Source organism: Alligator sinensis, unplaced genomic scaffold (genome assembly GCF_000455745.1).
Source record: "Alligator sinensis unplaced genomic scaffold, ASM45574v1 scaffold961_1, whole genome shotgun sequence".
Classification (NCBI taxonomy): Eukaryota; Metazoa; Chordata; order Crocodylia; family Alligatoridae; genus Alligator; species Alligator sinensis.
In genome coordinates, this window is record NW_005842737.1 from 211754 (window position 1) to 232059 (window position 20306).

At 50.6% G+C, this 20306-nt stretch overlaps 1 protein-coding gene across 1 annotated transcript in view; it reads left to right on the forward strand.

Annotated features, from left to right (window-relative positions):
- SHANK3 (SH3 and multiple ankyrin repeat domains 3) overlaps nt 1–20306 on the forward strand; it is a 513573-nt gene that overhangs the window by 121514 nt on the left and 371753 nt on the right. Inside the window, exon 9 of the mRNA XM_025216389.1 lies at nt 7444–7510. Coding sequence (XP_025072174.1) covers nt 7444–7510 — 67 coding nt within the window. The remainder of the gene's footprint in view (nt 1–7443; nt 7511–20306) is intronic.

A 20306-nucleotide genomic window follows, 5' to 3' on the forward strand; every position in this document is an offset into this window, starting at 1 on the left:
GTCCTTGTCCGCTCCTCCCGGGGCCCTGGCTCTACTGTTACAGGGCTCCAGGCCAGTAAGTCATTTGCAGACAGGGGCCGTGTTCACCGGTCCGTTGGCTGCTGCGACAGCGTACAGCCGCTTTGCACCCAGCTGCGCTTGGCCAGCCCGGCCGTGCTCTGGTGCATGGTGACCTCTTCGTAAGGGTTCATTTCTCAAAATGATTTAAGGTTACTACGATGTAACTTCAAACCAGGACGTATATTGCACAGGAACATTGTCTGTGCGCTTCTTCTTTAGTGTGTGCATGCCTCCAAGTTTTTAATAATCTTCAGAAACTGATTACATCCCCAGGCAAAAGGAACCCCCTTGAAATGGAGCTGAAATGAAATTCATGTCCTGGTAGCTCGTGTTAAAAATGATCGAAGCGCTTTGACGTTCTCGAAGCCAAGTCTGGGGGACGCGCAGTGAATCGCACCCTCGGCGCGTCTCGCACAGCCTCGGGAAGGCAGTCTTTCCGAAGCAAGCCACAGGATGGTGGCAGGCTTGCTTAGGGCCATCCGCTGAGCTTGCAGGCTGTCTCGAGGACACCTGCGAGAGTCCTTGGTCTGCTGCACCTCCGGTCCTGATTTTTCCCTTCGTCCTCGCAGGCTTCTTCAGCTCTCGCTAAAACACATGTTGCTTCTGCTGTCTGCAGCCTAGAGCATGGCTCGGACACCGTTAGTGACCAAGTACAGTCTGACACGGCAGCCAGATGTGCTGGGAAATGGCCCTCATTGGAGGTAGTCCCTGCTCGGCAGAGCCAGGTGTTATTTCTCACTGTGCAGATGGGAGGAAACCGGGCACCGAAGGCAAAGTCTACCCACGGTCACCCAGCCGGCTAAAAAGCGGAGAGTTGCAACCCACCAGACAGATGAGCCGCCCACGAGACAGAGACAGAAATCCCCGTGGAGGATGCCTGTCCTCGATGCGAACGGCACTGCTGCGACGGGGCAGGGCGGTGGGAAAGGCAGGGCTGCAAGTGGCCTCGGAGGGATCATCACACGCACAAGCGGGAGCCCGGGAGGGAAACGTTCCCGGCTGCACCGTGGCCAAGCTCCCCCCGCTGCAGGCCTGTCTGCCGCGGTCCTGGGCTGCTGTCTGGGCTGGTGCAGGAGGGGAAGGACTCCCCCTTTCCCCAAGACCTCTGCCCTCCCGAATGGTGTGCAGAGGCATCCGGTGCAAAGGAGCAACCTCAGCTTCGGTCGTCTCCTGTCTCCTGCGAGTGACTTCGCTCAAGCCCCCTGCCTCCTGGTTCGTCTGCTTCTGGGAACAGGAGTGAAGTGCATCGGCTCGTGCACGTGCACGTGCGCGTGTGGAAGTGCGCGCTGAGGAGGGGAGGCCTGGAGTCGCAGAGCAGGCTGCAGGGGACCGGAAGAGAAGAGCGATGTGGGTCATGAAGACGAGCCTTGGCAGGGCGGCAGGGACACGGGTCGTGACGGGGTTGCAGGACTCGGGCAGATCTGTGCGCAGGGAAGCGGCGCTGTTCCAGCTTTGACGGCATCTGGCTTAGATCTCAAAGCTATTGTGCATGTGGGCGCGCGCGCTCGCTCACTCTCATACCAACCACATTAATCTTTCTGGTCTTGCCCTGAATTTTAAAACCTCTCCATAGGCTTGTCTGCCTAGCCCTGCATTCACAGAGTGGAGTCGTGCCAAGACGCGCAGACAACTATTATTTGAAAGCGGCAGCTTCTAGAGGCCTTCTGCACACGGACATTGCCTGCAGCCCGCTCCCCTTGCATGTCCTTCAGGTGCTCTCTTTCCATTTTTGCCAGAAAGGAGTACGTTTTGCCTCAGAAATGTAAAAATAAATTACTGCTGCTTTTTTTTTTTAAAGATGCACGCACCCAAATGCATTTGCTTTTGGTTAACCTTCGAAGCTTTGTGCGGCGGCAGTGTGCTAGCCCATGAGGTTCAATTGAGGTTTCACTGCCATTGCTAGTGAAAGCTTGCTAGTAGAAGCAGATCTAAGGGAAAAAATCTGACGATGTGAAGCAGAGGAAAAGATCTTTAGGTTTAGACCATCCTAAATCCATGTACCATGAAGAACTGGGATCCCTCCACAATGAGATGCGAAACCATTGAAACCATGAACTATCCAGAGGCTGTGACGTGGGAGTCTCTGAAAGAGCACCCGGGTTTGGTGCTGATCTCCTGACTGGATAGAAATAATCAGTTCTTCATTCCCAGAGTGCACGAAGAAATCTTTCAGCTTAGCAAAGAGGGAGAAGAAGTCCGCAGTTCTTTGGCATCCGAGTTTGTGTCGATCTTCACGGGCGCGTCTTCCATGTGACGCTGGTGCTGAGTTGTGTTCAGGTCATCCGGTGCGGTGACAGAGACCGAGAGACGAGCAGCGTTACCGGCGGCAGTGCACCGCTGCCATCCCAAAGTCTCTGGGCTCGGGTATTCTGAGAGATGAGCCTTCGTTCCCTGGTGCCCTTGCTATTTCTGTACTTCCTGTGCGGTCCAAAAGAACGGTGCTTTATGGACCGGCACCGCTGCTCCTTCTCGGGAACCCAAAAGCCCTCGCATACGGCGGACAAAGTCTGGAGGCACGCCTTTTGAGCAGCATCCCATGTCTCCGTTGCTGAAGTAAGGTCTGCACCTTGGCCGTGATTCCTCCTGCAGAATATCCGCCTTATTGCTTGATTTTCTCTGAAGGTCCCGATTTCTTCTTGCAGTTTAATCGCCACTCTGTCTCTTTGCATGCTGTGTATTTTTCCCCCTTCTGCTCCGTTGCACAAGCACTGTAGAAATTCATCATCATTGGCAGCCATTGGTCTCGGGGGAGACCACGGGGATTGCACCTTTGGTGGGTTACCGGGTACCACCACGGCTTCTCGAGTGGATGAAGTCTGATGCGTGACATGCAGACCCTCTGGCAAGTTGCACATACAAACTTGGTTGGCCTTGCTGTGGCATGCCAAGTGCCGTTTTGTCTTGCCTGCCTATGACGCCTCTTCTCTAGCTCGTCATTGACCCTCTGCATCTCGAAGCGATATAAGCTCTGCTTCATGGCGGCTTTTCACTTGCAGCGGTCCAAAGCAATCGATTCTCAGCATTGGCCATCGATGCGCAGCTCACAAAAGTTTTCTTGCAGACATCAACAAACGGAGTTTGGGCCGTCCAAGCTGACGTGTGCCAAGTTGACTGTAGAAATTACCAGCTTACAAAAAGTACGCAGGGGTGGCGGCGTGTCCCATCTGGGCTGTTCCCAAGAACACCCCACCCAGCTGGGACTTTGGTTTGTTGTTTGCTTCTCCCCTCTCTTTTGGGGGTACAAGCTTGCACACCTTGATAAAACACGTCCAGCAGCGTTCAGTGCTGTCGAAGACTGAGGCAGTCTTTTCAAGGGGGCTGTTCCTTTGGGGAGAAAGCTGGAGTTCAAAGTAACTTTGGCAATAGCTTTTTCAGAGCCCACCAAGAGACTTCGTAGAGCTCATGCTCCAGGGAAACATCCGCGTGCCTCCTCTAAAGCAGCTTCCTGCGTGTGTAAAACCCAGCGGTGACACCGGAGTTCGGTGAGACCCTGCCGCAGGCTTGGTGGCCCTGCGCATCAGTCATCGCTCTTGCCAGTTTGAGAGAGTGACCTTTTGATGTGGTACCAGCTTGCGAAAACCACGGCAAAGCCCACTGATCACGACCTGGTTATGGATTCACTTCCTCCCACCCGGCACCGACGTCTGGACCAGGCTCTACCGATTCTGGCTGATCTCCAGGGCTAGTAAGACCTGTGCTAGCTCCAAGGCTAGTAAAGCCCATGCTAGCCAAACTTTCAATAGGTGTTGAAAGCTGTGGAGGCGATCCCGTGGCTTTCAGACTGGGGGAAATGAGGGAGATCCTGTCCCACAATGCTAATCACCAGGTGGAACTTACCGTATTTCCTCGAGTAAAGAACGCCCCTTTCCCCCCCAAAATCAGGGTCTGTGTATTAAGCAGAGGCACTGTGACAGAAGCCCTCTGCTTTGATTCCTGCTCCACAGTGCTGCAGCTCTGGTATTACTATTCAGGCAGCTGGTGGAGTCGATAGGCAATTAAGGGGCCATTGTTCTACACCTCATCACAGATTTAATAGACATTAGGGCTGGAAGGGACCTTGCAAGATCATCAGGTCCAGCCCCCTGCCCAAAGGGCAGGAAGTCAGCTGGGGTCAGTGGATCTCAGCAAGATAAGCATGCAAGCATGTCGTGAACGTGTCCAGAGTAGGTGCCTGCACCACTTCTGGGGGCAGTCTGCTCCAGACTCTAGAGACTCGGACGGTAAAGACGTTTTTCCTTATGTCCAGTCTAAACCGGTCTTCCAGCGGTTTGTGACCATTAGACCTTGTCTTCCCTTGGGGCGCCCTGGTGAACAGACTGCACCCCCCCCATGTACTTCACAGCTGTTAACAACTATCTCACCGTTTTTAATGCTCTTTGCGCTAATAAAGCGAACCTTGCACAGGGCAGCTTTGCTGTCTGCTAGGGCTTCTGGTCTCTTTCTGTTGCATAGCAATACAAGAGTGATGTTGAAGCCGCGATGGTCTGGAAGTTATGAGGAGCAGTAAGGATTTTTTTAGAGTGTTATCTTTTATTAGACCAATAAAAGGTATTGCCCTAGGAAATCCTTTCCTCTCACTTATTTTGCAGCTCTTTAGCTCTTTTCAGCATCATAGGTCCACCCATGGAGACCAGTCTTCAGCAGCAGCTAGGGCTGTAGTGAAGCAGGGAAGGGAGGGTTTGTAGGGGGAAGATTAGCCTCTGTCCCCTGCTGCAGTAATAGCTCTGGGGTGGGGAAATTATTGCAATGCCTTTCTAAAACAAAGTGCATATTATATCACAGGCATGTTATATGTGAGAAAATGTGGTATTCCAGACCCTCCTTTGTCAAGAGAAATGCACCGCTAAGTTTTTCACAAGAAATCCTTATAGTAAGGTTTGCTGCGGGTAAGCGCTGGGACCCTTGAGAGGGCCATATAGTTGAGAGTGGAAAGGTTTCCTCACTGAGGTCAACTTTGCAAGGCTTCCTAAAGATGCTCTGATGCTGGGTCTGTCTTGCATCCTCTAGAAGATCATTTGGCAGCCAGATCACTTCAGCAGAGAAGTCCCCTTGTCCCCTCACTCACACACTTTGTCCTGGGCGTCGTGTCCCAGAAGGCTTGCTACAGCAGCATTATGGTTGATAGATCAAAATTCAGTCTTTGATGCAATATGTGCTTTTTAAGTTGAGGATCAGTGCCTTGAACTCCCGCGGGAGATGGCTTGGAGTCAGTGGGGGGACTTGAGCACAGGGCGGATGTGTTTTCACTGTCCTGACCTAGGTAACGGGCAGGCACCCTCAACTTCTCTGCCATCTGCTATCCTCTTTGGGGTGAGCTGAAGCCAGAGCATCGACCTGAGATTCAGGTTCAAATGCATGGGCAAAGTTTAGCCAGCCGGAGGTGAGGGAAGACTTGTTTTGGAAACTGATGCTCCCTGGCATAGGCGGATTAATGCATGGGCCAGCTGGGCCCGGGCCCAAGGGCCTTTGCCAAACAGGGGACCCAGATGCCTAGAGAGCAAGTTCTGGCCGGTGCTTCAAAGTGCTTTCTCTTCCCAACCAGCATCCCTTCGGTCCTGCCTGGGTTCGCCTTGAGCTCAGGGGTGGCTGAAGGGGCATGCAAAGGGACTTCGGGGAAGGGAGCAGGTATTCCCCCAGTGATGGGACGTGAGGAGAGACCTCATCGGGGTGATGCACCTGGGGTTCATGGAGGTGCACCTGAGTGGGAGACCAGCAGTCAAATGTCAGTGCACAGAGCTCTGTCACACTCGCCATCCCTTGCTGCTATTAAAACACCACTTGTTCTGGGAAGGTGTTGCCTTTGCACACATATCCTGTGCCCTTTTGCCCCTCCTCGCTAGCATCTTTGTACATTTGTGGCCTCTGCAGAAGGGACTAAGACAAGCGCAGGCTGCTCCTCTCTCATGTTTTTTGGCTCTGCACGATGCTCGTGCTGCCATTGGGATTGTGTGTTCCCGGGATCTTGCATCGCAGGGGTCCTCCCCTGGAGAATTACTGTCCCCTGGGAACCGCAGCACCTGGCGAGCGGGCTCCCTGCTGCATCTATCAGCACCGCTGGCTTGGGATTTTAATGTACTGATCTGCTTCGAGAGTTTCACCATTTATAATTGTGACAGAGTTCACCTTTATGTGTGTGTATCCTCTCCCCACAAGGGTCGTATATCTGGTGGCAGCACCACGAACTGGACCTGCGAGGCTGATTCATGTTCTCGTGGCTCCTACGCTTTTTGCAAGAATAAAATTGTTATGGCCCCATCCTAAATTCAGGAGCGTAATCGGACTCGGGTGTGAATCCTTTGCCTTCCGGCTGTCTGAAACTTCAGAGTTTATCTGTTCAGGCCAGAAGACATAAACCTGGGCTAAAGAGGACTGTAAATAACTGACTTGGGCAGGCTTCAAGCCCTTTTGCAAATCGTCCTGGCTATTTATTGAACAGGAAGAGGAGTCTAATGAGCAGGAGACTTTTGGCTCAGATGTTATCTAACTAGGCAGAATCCTGCTTGCAGGCTTGAGAGCTGCCTGGAAATCCCAGTACCAGGTTTTAGGGCAATAGCACCTTTGGCAGGTTGTCTTTGCAATGCTTCAGCTTGCAGGCTGTGTAAAAGGGCTGTGGGAAGGTCACTTCATGCCTTTCCTGTGCCCTGCCCTCTGGATCGGATGCTCATTGCGGGAGGGTGGTCCCGTACCTCCGCTCACAGTAGTCCCCATCCTGAAGATTGCTCCGGTTGTGTAATGTCCTGGGCGCGAGGATTAGTTCTTTGAAGGAGAAAGGAGGATCTTAACGAGTAACTGGAGTTTCCTGGATGTCTTTCCTGGGTAGATCTCCTCCAGCCTCGTCTTCCCTTGCTCCTTCCAGGATAGTTTGCGCTGGCAGAAGCTCTAGGGTAGGGCGTTTCATGGACGCAACCCCATTTCACCTTGGTTTAGAGTACCGGGGCTCTTTTCCCCGGCAGGCTGGCCCCGGCAGCTGCCTGCTTTGAAATGTTTCCATGGTCTGCGCAGCGCAGAGCAAGCCTAGCTCAGTGCTGTGGCTCTGCCAAGGTAAGATGTGCCAAGAGTTCAGTTACTGGTAAGTCACTTTCCTTTTCCAGCTAGTAAATGATTTGCTGGCGAACTCGGGGCTTGAGAACAACTCAGAAACCCCCTGAATGTCGTCCCTGCCCCGTTGCAGGAGCTGCACCAGAGAGGACGGGAACGGCAGTCTCTGCTTGGCGGGGCCGGTGCACGTCGATGCTGGCATCGGGAGGTCACCGCGGGGTGCTGGCTGTGGGACTGCTGGCTCCGTGCCTCTCCATGCCATCTCGGCGTGCAGGCCCGGTCTCTCCCTGTGGGAAATCGTGCTGCTCCAACCCACTCAACGCTCCTCCCCTCCTCTCTTTCCAGGTGGCTATCATTGCAGGAAATTTTGAACTGGCTGAAATCATCAAAACCCACAAAGAGTCCGATGTTGGTGAGTGAATGTCCTCCCTTTCTCCTCTCCTTTTATCTCTCTGTAGCGTCCGGGGCTACCTCCAAATGCAGAAGCCGGGCGGCAGGGAGAGCAGGGGGAGCACTATGTCGGGGGCCTGGCGCTCACTGTGGATTTGGGGGCTTGTTGGGCATGGCTGTGTGGATCCCTGTTTATCCCCGGGCGCTCGCTGTCAGAGGCTGGTTGGTTTGGTGGGACGTGGCTTTGGCTGCCTTGGCTGTTGTAGCACCAAGGATAACCAGACCGCTGGGCACGCAGCACTCGGACCTTTTCCCCAAAGGCTGGTGTGCAGTTCCACATGCTCCTTGCACACTCGGGCCCATTGCTCACTCTGTTGATTTGTGAATGTGATGTATATGCTGCCCTGCCAACACAGGCTTCGGGCGGCTTACAGTAAGACACAAGAATGACGTTTAAAACAGGAGAACAAGCAAGAGAACAGCATTTAACAGGCAACTTGAGTTTCAGCATAAATCAGAAGCCCCCTAAGCAATATCCCAGGCTGGTTTGCTAAATGCCTGCCAAGCAGGATGGTCCTGCAGCACTTCTGGAAGATGCCTGTGGTGGCCTCCAGAGCAGAGGAGCGACTGCTGAGAGCAACCGCACATGCACGTTTGCTTGGCAGACTGGGTGCACTGATGTGCTTGCAGGGAGCTGCTGGCAGCGGCCCTTCAGCACTACGGTGGGGCGTAAGGGAGAAAGCATTCCCTTGAGTACACAGGGTCCTGACCATTCAGGGCCACCTAACCCAAATCCAGCATCTTGAATTGCACCCAGAAAGCTACTGGGAGCCAGTGCAGACTTTGCAGCACCAGAGGTTTGTGGTCTGGGTGACCCACCACCCTCCGAAGTGGGCGGCCACGTTCTGCACCAGCTCTAGGGTCTGTCTCTTGATAAGCCCCTGACGCTGCTTGCGGCGATGACGAGGGGCTTCCCATTCTCAGTGGGCAAGGCTGGTGCTGGTGCACATGAAGGCAGCCCAGCAGCCTCCATCCTAGTCATGCTTTGCCTCTTTATGCAGGGGCACTTGCATACCTTGCAACCTCTCCTGCAGAGCTGAGGTCCCTGGCACATATACATAACCATGCCGCTGGCTCAGCCTCTTCAGGGGCCTGTGGGGCTGGAGTTCCCTGAAGCAATGGGAGCTGATGGGATTTACTGCTGGGCGACAGCAAACCCTGCACCTGTGGGTGAGACTCCTGGCAGTGGATAGGATGGACGGGGTATTGGGAGACAGTGGGGTGCAGTGGTATATACTTCTTGGAGTACTGGGCCCTGAAAAGTGGCGGGGACTCTGGGACCCTGGACCTCAGGCAGGCTCCTACCATTTCCCTCTGTGTCCACAGCCTTCAAAGGAGCCATCACTCCTGACACGTTCTGCGCTGGACACTTATTTCATTCGCATGCCAGCTGCAGAGCCGTAGTCTGCCTCGGCTCACTGTCTCCCGTAGCTCGCGAAGAGACATGTCAGTGCTGCCAGAGGGACTTGGGGAAATGTGAATGTTCCTCATAAGTATATCAGAGGAGCGAACTAGCAAGCAGGCAGGCCCATTATAAATGAGGAAGGAGATTACATTAATGCTTATTATAAAATGGCTGAGCTGCTGCTTTATTAAATCTTCCTATTGAGAAAAATAATCAAAAGAGGTATGAAATCATATAATCAATTAAGCAGAAACTGCTGAATTTTCAAACACTACTACTGATAGAAAGTAGGTCAGATAATACTGGGGAAACTAAACTCGCACAAAGCAGCAGGTCCAGATGGCACATACCTGCAACTAGAGGGAGTCAGCTAATGAACTTTCCAAGCCGCGAGAAATTCTTTTGCAGGAGTCCATTGAGAACTGGGAAGGAACCAAAGGTTTAGGAAAAAAGTAAAGTTGGTGTTGACTGGAGAACACGAGGAGACCCTGGACCTGCCGGCGTCCTTCCCGTTTGTCTAGTAGAATAACACGGGAGCTGCGAGCAGTAAAGAGCAGGCAAATGAAAGGCTAATTCTCCGTGTGCTTCTGTCCCTTCCCATGGCCAGGCTGCATGTGCAGGCTGCAGAGATGAGACCAATTGTGTGGCTGTGAAGGAGCCAGCAAGGACCTCCATGCCTTTCTGCTCCCTTGCAATTGTGGCAGCTCCACAGTGGGTGTGTCTACACATGCATTTGATCCAGGAGCAGTTTCCTCGCAAGGGAGCACACTTGCTCCTGGTCAGGCATCTACATGAGCACTACTGTGCAGTAACTAATTGCAAGTAAATTTGCTACTTGCATTTGCTGGTAGCAAATTGACACATGATTAGAACACTTTACTGCACAGTAAGTGTGTACATGTGCAGACACCGCACATAGTGCGCAGTAAAGTGTCTCGTGTAGATGCACCCAGTGATGCTGAGACTGTCACCAAGAAACAGGCCCTGCCCCCTTACACCGCTTGGCACAGCTGTTGGGCACGTGGTTGTTGTGCAAGGAGTGCTGGGCACTCTCTGGGCTCTCGGGAGCTGTGCAGTCACGTATTAACACACGCATTGGTATCACTAGCGGGGGCATTCCCTGTACTGCCACGTGGGCCGGTGCAAGGGTCAGGGCAGTGCAGGGGGGAGCTGCCTGTCTCATCACAGTCACTAGGACTGACGTGTGGATGTGCATGCCTCTGACGTCACATGGAGCTGGTTGGCCCCAGGGACAGATCCAGAGGGTGCGGTTGCACCCCCTTTGAGTCCTGCACCCAGAGTCTCAAACCAGCTGCCCAGTCGTGGCTGCAGCGTCTCTGTTCACACAGCAGTGAGGCAGTCATGTGACTTCATGGCTCATTCTACTCACCTGATTCCTTCTAAACTCTTCACTCCACAGGTGTTAGCATCCTCTCTCCTTTTTCAGTGGTCTTACTGTCCTACCAATCCAGCCAGCCTTTCCTCTGCAATTCTGCTGTCTCTTAGTCATTCCTGGACAAACAGCTCCCATTTCACAGCCCTTCAGACTGTTTTTAACTCTAACTTAAAATTTCAACTCAGGTCTGGAAACATTAACTCAGGCAAGCAGTAATTCAGATGTGGAAATAACCTTTAGTGAAGCATTGGATGCCCTGTCACGATGCTCAAGAAGGCTGGATTTTGTTTGATGAATCTGAAAAAGATGGACATTTAATTCTAATGGCTACAGGACTAAAGAAATGACACTGTTTGAGTCCTCTTGCCTAGTTGGTTGTGTTTTTTTAATACATAACTTATCACACAGCAAATTCATGGACAGTCCAATGAAGTTGTATTTGTGTTTGCTTTGATTGTAAACTGAATAATACAGCCTTAGGCCCCTAGCTTATTAGCAACACTTTTAGTCTCTTTTTACCTCGAGAAACATGTGTGTTGTGCTATACGCAATGCTGCACCACGCTCCTGTCTGCACCCCGCTTTTCAAAACCTTAAACCTGCCCATGGCTGGGCCGTACACTGATCAAAGGATCTTCTCATCAGTACCAAGATGATCACTCTCCTGGATCCCTGAGGGCTCTCCATGCGGCCTCTTTTGGAGGATGGCTCCTTGGCAATGCAGACTTTGTTCTCACTGGGGTTTGGCACAGTTTTGGAGATGGACCTCAGGAGGTCACATCGAGTCCAACCCCTGCTCCAAGCAGGACCAGCCCCAACTACAGCATCCCAACCAAGGCTTTGTCCAGCCGGGCCTTAAAAATCTCCAAGGATGGAGAGTCCACCACCTCTTGAGAGCCTGTTCCAGTGTTTCATCACCCTTCTCATGAGAAGGAAATTAGGAAAAGCTAACCTCAACCTCCCTTGCTGCAGCTTAAGCCCATTGCTCCTTGTCCTGTCATCTGCCCCCACTGAGATCAGCCCAGCTCCATCCTCTTTGCAACCCCCCTGCAGGGAGGTGAAGGCTGCTATTCAATCTCCTTCGGTCTTCTCTTCTGCCCTTGAGTAAGGACTAAGAATCCAGACCTTATTTCTCACTGGATATCAGGCTGCTGGGTCTTCCATAGAGAATCATAAAATCATAGACAAATAGAGTTGGAAGGGACCCCAGACTGCCATCTAGGCCAGCCACCTGCCAAGGCGGGAGCATCCCTGCCTAAACCATCCTAGAGAAGTGTTTGTCTGAACTCCACTCGGGATCTTCTAATGATGGGGATCCCACAGGTCCTTCCTGTAACCTGTTCTAGTGCTCAACCACCTTCATAGTTAGCTCTTCCTGCACTCGTCTACACAAGCCCATCCAGCGCCATTTTTACTGCCTTTTGGAAGTCCTAAATGATGGCGCAGTAACAACCTATACTGTGCCGTGCGCACCGTGCATGGTTATTTTTAGGCACTATGTCACTGTAGCAAAGCATTATACTGAGGTAACACATCGCTACAGCAACATACCTGGGGCATCGTGGTTTTTGCCCATGGATGCTGTGTCGCCATAGCGCGTTGCAGTGGTGACGTAGCATCATGTGTAGACGCACTCCCTAATGCTCAACCTAAATCTCCCTCAGTGCAATTTAAGCCCATTGCCTCCTGTCCTGTCCTGCCCGTAGGCAGAGAAGAGTCGATTGTCACTCTCGCTATAACCACCTTTTTTGTAGTTTAAAGGCTGCTGTCAGATTTGCCCTTGGACTTCTCTGCTGCTAACGAAATGATCGCTCTTCTAAACTTTTCCTCCTGTGACATTTCTAGACCTCTCTGAATTTTTGATGCTCTCCTTTGGAGTCTTTCCCATTTGTCCGTGTCTTTCTAGCAATTAGACGTGGTGCTCTGGGAGGGGCCTCAGTACTGGGGCCTTCCTGTGAACTGCATGTTACGCTGGTGTTAATACACACCAGCATGCTATTCCTTTGCAGGGATTTTGTGACTATATTAAATTATTCCTTTGGGGGTTTTTTGTAACTATATTAAATTGCTGTCTCATATTCTGCTTGTGATCCAGCAGAACCTCTGGTAACTTCCCTGAAGCACTATCCAGTTGTTTCTCTATTTGCATTTGCACATTTGATCATTCGCTCCTCAGTGCAGAACTTCGCACGTATCTTTATTGTCCTCCCCTTGTCCTGTGAAGGGCCTGTTACCCCATTCAGTGTGGGCCACACGCCACATGGTCTCCCCTTGCTATTGCGCTGCACATCTGCCCCTCCAATCCCTGTCCCCACTGCAATGATCCCTCCCAAACCACTGCTGCAACATGTGGGAACCCCACCTCCCACCACTGCCCCATGTGCTGCATGGTCCTGGCCTCACCCTGAGTGCACGGTGCTGCAGGGAACTGCATGCACAGCCAAGCACAGTGTGTGGAAGCCAGAGGTGGGAGGAGGAGCCTGGAAACTCCAGCTGTTATTGCAGCTGGAGTGTGAGGGGCATTCAGGGCCAGGTGGGAGCTACTGGCTCCCCCGGGCCACCAGTTGAACAGTCCTGACCTAGATTGCATTTTGTAAGCTTACCCATGAGCATGTCGAGAGACCGTGTCAAGAGCCTTGCAGACGTTGAAGTATATTGTGTGCATGGCTCCCCGCTCACATCCACAAAGCCCCTTTCCTTGTCACAGGTGGGAAGCAGTTTGGCTAAGCCTGACTTGCTCTTGACAAACTGCATTGGTTATTCCTGATCACCTTGTTCTCCCCTGGGCACTTAGATGTAGATTCTCTGATCGTATACTCTACAACCTTGCAGGGTCTCAAAGTGGGACTGACTGGTCTGTAATACCCTTTGCCTTATTCCAGTCTTCCGGGATCTCTGCCAATTCCTTGAGTACTCTAGGATGCATCTCATGGAACCCTGCTGATTTGAAAACATCCAGCTTGTCTAAGCAGTTCTTTTCCTGATCTAGGTTGATTATCTACGTCCCTATCCTTGCTATTAACTGTGCTCATCATCCGGTAGCTGACCTTTTTGTGAAGACTGAAGTGAGAAGAAAAAAAACATTAAATGGTTTAGCCTTCTCCACATCATTATTTATTAGCTTGCCCTGCTCATTTAGTAAGGAACGTACACTTTCCTTGGTCTTCCTCTTACTTCTAATGTTCTTGAAGAATAGTTTTCTGTTGCCTTTTATGACCTTTTCTAGCTGTATCTCCGTTTGTATCTTGGCCTTCCTGAGTGTTGTCTCTATGTGCCTGCACTGTACTTTTATACTCATCCTTGTTAATATGGCCATGCCACTGATGAGTTCCTAGAGGGGGATAGCCAATGGCTCTGAAATTACCTCAGCCAGTTCCTTCAGTACCCTAGGGTGCATCCCACCCAGCCCTGCTGACTTGAAAGCATCTAGCTTCTCTAAGTAACCCTAACCTGTCCTGCCACTACTCAAGGCCGTTTGTATCCTTCCCTGTCTTTGCTGCCAACTGCACTTGTCATCTAGTGGCTGCCCCTGTTTGTGAAGATTGAATTAGAAAGGGCATTAACTGCTTTAGCCTTCTCTGCACCATCCATAACTAGGTTGCCTTCTGCTTTCCACAGGGGACCTATGGTTTCTCTGGTCTTTCTCTTTCTTTTGATGTACTTGTGAATCCTTTTTTATGGTCTTTTTCTTCCCTTGCCAATTGCATTCTCAAATTGTGCCCCAGCCATCCTAATTTTCTCCTTGCACGTCCTCATGTTACTCATGCTCATCCTTTTTTAGTTTTGTGATACTCTTCAGATAGATTGCAAATTGGCTGAAGGGTTGTACTCAGAAGGTGGTGGTGGACGGGTCATATTCGACCTGGGGGGAAGTGGGCAGCGGAGTCCCCCAGGGCTCGCTCCTTGGGCCCACACTGTTCAATTTCTTTATCAGCGACTTGGACGACGGGGTGAAAAGCAACCTGTTCTAATTTGCTGATGATACCAAAATTTGGGGTGAGGTGGGCATGCTAGTAGGGAGGGAAAGACTGCAGCAAGACCTGGATAGGTTGCAGGGGTGGGCTAACAAAAACAGGATATGTTTCAATACGGACAAGTGCAGGATGCTGCACTTGGGCAGTAGTAACCAGCAGTACACTTATAAGATGGGAAAGTCCCTTCTTGAGAGCACGGAGGCGGAAAGGGATCTTGGAGTCATTGACTCCAAGATGAACATGAGCCGACAATGCGAGGTCACAGTCGGCAGGGCTAACTGGACCTTGTCGTGCAGCCACAGGTGCATCTCAAGTAGGGCCAAGGAGGTGATCCTCCCCCTCTACACGACACTGGTCAGGCCACAGCTGGAGTACTGTGTCCAGTTCTGGGCACCCCACTTCAAGAGGGATGTGGACAACATGGAGAGGGTCCAGAGGAGGGCCACCCGCATGATCCGGGGACAGCAGGGCAGACCCTATGAGGAGAGGCTACGGGACCTGAACCTGTTCAGCCTTCACAAGAGAAGGCTGAGGGGGACCTGGTGACCATCTATAAACTCACTAGGGGGGACCAGAAGGGTTTGGGGAGACCTTGTTTCCCCCAGCGCCCCCCGGGATAACAAGGAATAACGGCCACAAGTTGTTGGAGAGTAGGTTTAGATTAGACATCCGTAAGAACTACTTCAAAGTTAGGGCAGCTAGGATCTGGAACCAACTTCCAGGGGAAGTGGTGCTGGCTCCAACCTTGGGGGTCTTTAAGAAGTGGCTTGATGCCTACCTGGCTGGGGTCACTTGAGCCCAGTTTTCCTCCTGCCCTGGCAGGGAGTCAGACCTGAAGATCTACAAGGTCCCTTCCGACCCGACTTCTATGATTCTATGATTCTACTATACTATAAACTCATCCATTTCGGGTTACGACTCATTCAAGAGACTGCCGTCTAGCCAGGCTGGTCTCCTGTTGCACTTCCCAGTCTTGTCATGTTGGTATAGCTGGGTCCTGCACCCTTAATGTGGCCTCCTTAAAGTCCAGCTGGCTCTTCTCCTGGACTCCTTTCCGTCCCTGCAGATGTCCTGATAGTTAATATCCTCCACGAGAACCAGATCTAGGTCTTATGCAGCTTTATCATTATTTTCCCCTGATGTGAGATCAGAATGAACTTAGCTGTAGTTAGTTACCCATGTCCTCTTGCTTGCTTTTTTTAATTTTTTTTTTAATATTTGCACATTAGCACAATTTCTTCCACCTGGAATTTGGCCAGTATTCCAAGACTTATTTAAATGAACCGCAGAGGGCTGATGAGCTCTTTAGCTACCTCTCTTAGGATTTATGGGTTCAAGGTATCTGGGCCTGTGGATTTAAAAAAAAGATGTATTCAGCTACTAATAGACTGGAAAATAATTTATCATCCTCATCTAACCCAAGTGTGTCATGTTGTTTTTCCCCAAATACTTAACAAAAACATTTTTTGAACACTATGACCTTTTGCAATATAATTAAGAGTTTTACCATCAGAAGCTGGTAATGGAAATATCCCATTGCTAGGATTTCTTGTGTTTCTAATTTTTTTTCAAAGAACTTTCTGTAAAATCTTTAGCTTCCCTTTTCAGTGTCCTGTATTCATAGCTTCTCCTTTACATTTGCACTTTTGTCTATTTCCATATGTTGCATACCGCTCTTTATTTACGGACCTTTAGCCAAGATCTCTCTCTTTCTGAATTGTGCCATTATAGGTTTTTGATTACCTAATAGATTCTTAAAGAACTCCCAAAATGTATTCACATTTCTCTTTCCAAGGTTTTTTTTCTCTCAATTGGTTTTGCTCATAACTTTCCCCCAGCTTTGGGGGGGGGGGGTGTGTGTGTGTGTGTGTGTGTGTGTGTGTGTGTGTGTGTGTGTGTGTGTGTGCGCGCGCGCATGCGCACACACATGTAGGTATACATATATGTGGTTGGTACTATCCTTTGTCCACATTAAATGTAATCAGGTCATGATCACTGGTCGCTAGGCAACTACTGACTTCCAGTCCAGTGATTCATTCATCTTTATCCATCACAGCGAGGTCTAAAATAGTTACCTTGTGTTGGGTGCAACACCTTTTCGTGTTAAAAAATGATCAGCTGTAATTTTAGACACGGTAATGATGTTGCATGAGACCTCCAACATTTTTCTCCCAAACTGAAGTCCCAGTAACGGCACAGCTTTTTCTTTCCACACATTATTGTTGCTTCAGGAGCAACTCATCCTGTCCTTTTGCTAGATTCAGTGTGGAAATCACCTCTCCAGCAGCTTCTCCATCCCAGACTTTGTTAGGGCACCTGTCAGTCAGTACATAGGTATGTTCCTGAGGTCCTGAATGACCAGAAACCAGGTCATAGTGCCTAAATTAGCATGCCACCTTACAGCCTCCCTTTGCCCCTCTGCAGTTTTACTTCCTCTTAGGCCCCTAAGGATGCAAAGAATTGCCAAGCAGGAGGGTAAAACACACCCAGCGACCTAGCTCCTATTAAAACCCTTACAAGGCCATATAGGAACATAGACGGCACATCTGCATGAGATGTTTACTGCAGAGCTGATTAATTAGTCTCAGCATCTATATGTGCCGGCCTTATTAGGCAGCAGTAAACTAATAAACACTGCCTTAGGACAGTCCTTGTACACACAAGTACTATCCTACGGCAGCATTATTTAGTGCATCACAATGCACGTGCAGCATGCCGGCTAGCCCCACACTGCAGCATCCTCATGCCCCAGCCAGTCCCTCCAATCTGCCCCGGGCTGGCAGGCCAAACCCGCTGGGCCCTCTGCCAGCTGCGGCTGGTCCAACCCGGCTCAACAGGCTGCGGTCCTGGGTGCACGTGTAAGTGTGACACCCAGGAGCAATAAACTCCAGTGCAAACTACGTCAGAGCTTATTGCATTGCACTAATATTGTGTGCAGACACCCAAAAAACGTAGGATTGGAAAGGGGCCTCCACGGCCATTGGGTCTAGTGGTGTGTGTTCTTTGGCACGTATTGTGCAAAAGAGTCCAAAATGCCTGCTCTGGCTTGTTTGGCACACCCGAGCCACAACACAACTGCATAAAAATAAGCCAAATGCCCCCTAAATCCCTAAATTAAAAAATGGCCCTTGATCCCTCCTAAACAGATTGATGTCCCGATGCAGATGACCCCGTTGCTTAGTCATCGCATTCGCTTCTCCGATGAACCGCCACCAGCATGATTTCAGTTTGCACCAACCTGTGATAGGACGATTATCTGAAATGGTGCATATTGCCTTGTCAGCTGTCACTGAGAAATTGAGAAACCCCACAAGCTGCTTGACATTTTGTAATTCAAACAAAAGAAAAAAAATCATTTTTGTTAACAAGAGTGTCTTTTCGAATCAACCCAAGATCTGCAGCGTGCCTCATCCTTCCTGTTCTCCCTGTAACGTTACCCACTAGCTGGAGCACATCTGCTGTGTATCCCTCCCTGGGCTGTGAATATTGGCTGTCGAACCGTGTGTCACAATCTCTGATTACCTTTTTGGGTCTGAACACATCCATATCTTTCCGTTCCAGAAGACGAAGAGTCTAGAGATTGTTTTTAGGGCTATCGATTACGCTCCCCTGGAGCACAAGGGTGCGTGTTTCTACTTGCAAAGATCTTGTAGCTTGCTTGTAGTTTCACGTGGCTCTCACCTTCAGGGGAACATATCCTCATAGATCCATTCAGTGAGGTCCAATTACTGGTTAAGACTTCAGCCAGTGCTGCTCCGTGGCATCTTTTGATGCTGGGGAATGTATGTGGTTCCTAGTTTGTATCATGCATGTGCCAGGGAATGCCTGATTCCTTGTTCTCAGCCCAGTTTGCAAAGGGTCTGTTTTGTTTAATGAAAAAGAGAAAGGAGATGTGGGGTAACATAAGTCTCCTTCAGCGTGGCCAGTTTTGGGGCCGCATGCTTGATGTTTCAGGAGAGGACCCAAAGCCAAGTTAGAAAAATGTTTCTTCATCTTTGTACCCTGAAGCCATGAAGAGTAATTACCCCGGATAGATGGGTAATAGAAACAGAAAAGAGATTTCGCACTCATTTCAACTCCTCCTTTTTTTTCTGAATCTTTTTTTCCTGGATGCCATAAGGATCTGGAGGAAGAAGTCACCACACTTAGCAGAAGGCTTCTCAGCCATATTGTGACATGGTTTATTGCTCTTTAGCTGGTTGCAGGACACACTGCTTGGCTTAGCCCAGGGTGAGGGCCTGCATGAGGGGGCAGTGGAAGCACTGCGGAGTCGTGCTGGGCACTGGACACGTGCATGGCATAGATGCATGTACCACTGATATGGATATCAGTGGATGCTGAGGGATGCAGCTGTAATGATGATCCTGTAGCAATGCAACCGTAGCCAAACCGTTCCAACTTTAACCCTGTTTCATTCGGGGTCCCAGGGTGATTTATCTCATGTCTATCACTGCAGGATCATGCAATGGTAGCAGTTGCAGCATAGCAGCTGCAGTTTCTCCTCCCCTTTTAAACGGGCTAAAATGTTACCTCTGTCCAGGCCTGTAGTTTGAACCAAGAAATAAAGGGGTTGGTGATGAAACGATGGTCTGCAGGAGAAGTCTGAGAAAAGGCGTGGAGAGAAAGCTGAGGCTGATATCTGTGATTAGTATTGATATCTGTGCTAACAATAAAGCCAGCATCCAGGTTTAGAAGACGTTTGGATCCCATCCGGTATTTGTTCATTTTATTAAGAGCATTGGGAACTCTGCCCGTTTGCTCTCCCGGGGGCTTCCATCTTCTGTGGGAGTCAAGATGTCTAAACAGATCAATCGAGACGCTCAGATCTGTTGCGATGCAATATCGGTGGCTGCCAGCCTTCCCTTGCGCTCACACGGCTGGTTTGGGGTATCTTGGTTTGAGAGATCATAGACAATGAGGGTTGAAGGGAGCTCAAAAGGTCACATCTAGTCCGACCCCCTGCTCCAAGCAGGACCAGCCCCAACTCCATCATCCCAGACGAGGCTGTGTCGAGCCGGGTCTTCAACACCTCCAAGGATGGAGACTGCACCACCTCTGTGGGCAGCCTGTTCCAGTGCTTCACCACCCTCCTCGGGAGAAAGTGTTGCCTAATAACCAACCTCAACTTCCCTTGCTGCAGCGTGAGCCCATTGCTCCTTGTCCTGTCGTCTGCCCCCACCAGCTCCATCCTCTTTGCAGCCACGTTTCAGGGAGCTGGAGGCTGCTATCAAATCCCCCTCAGTTCGGTCTTCTCCCCAGACTCAGTAAGCCCAGCTCTCCCAGCCTCTCCTCACCAGTCCTGTCTCCCAGCCCCAGCCATTCCCATTGCCCTCTCCCAGCTGGGTGCTAGATTGCAGTCAGGATGCACGGCAGGGAAGACCAACCCATCCTAGCGTGAGTAGATTTATACGTAGTCCTTTCCCTCGAGCAGTGCACAGCTGGCTGGATCGCTGCAGGGTGGTAATGGCTGTGAGTCCAAGAAGACAGATCACTTGCAGTGATTCCTGCTTGGATGAGCGATTAAGGGCTTCCTCAACTTAATTTGTCGTTGATCCTAAAGGTGTTGAACTTCTGGAAGACCTGGTGAATTTCTAGCCTAGAACTGAGTCGAGAGCGGGATCTTTCAGGGTGTTTGCTCTGCTGCTTCTGCAACATAACTAGGCATGGGAAACCTATTAACTCTGTGCTCAGAGATCCCAGGGTGATTGCAGACCTTGTCCCTGCTGCTTGGTTAAGTGTCAGCTCCAAACTCAAACTAGACAACAGTGCCTTAATACGGTTTGATAAACTCATGGGTTTTACGGCCAAAAGGGACGGTAAGGATCAACTCGTCTGACCTCGTGCCCATAACTTCAGGGTGAGCTCTGGCATATGTTTTAGGAAACTAGGACCGACGGCTCTGGGGGACAGGACCCGCCACGTCCAGAGCGAGCTGTTTCAGAGGGTGACCGCCATCGCTCGTCCATGCTTGCAGGTTGCCATCA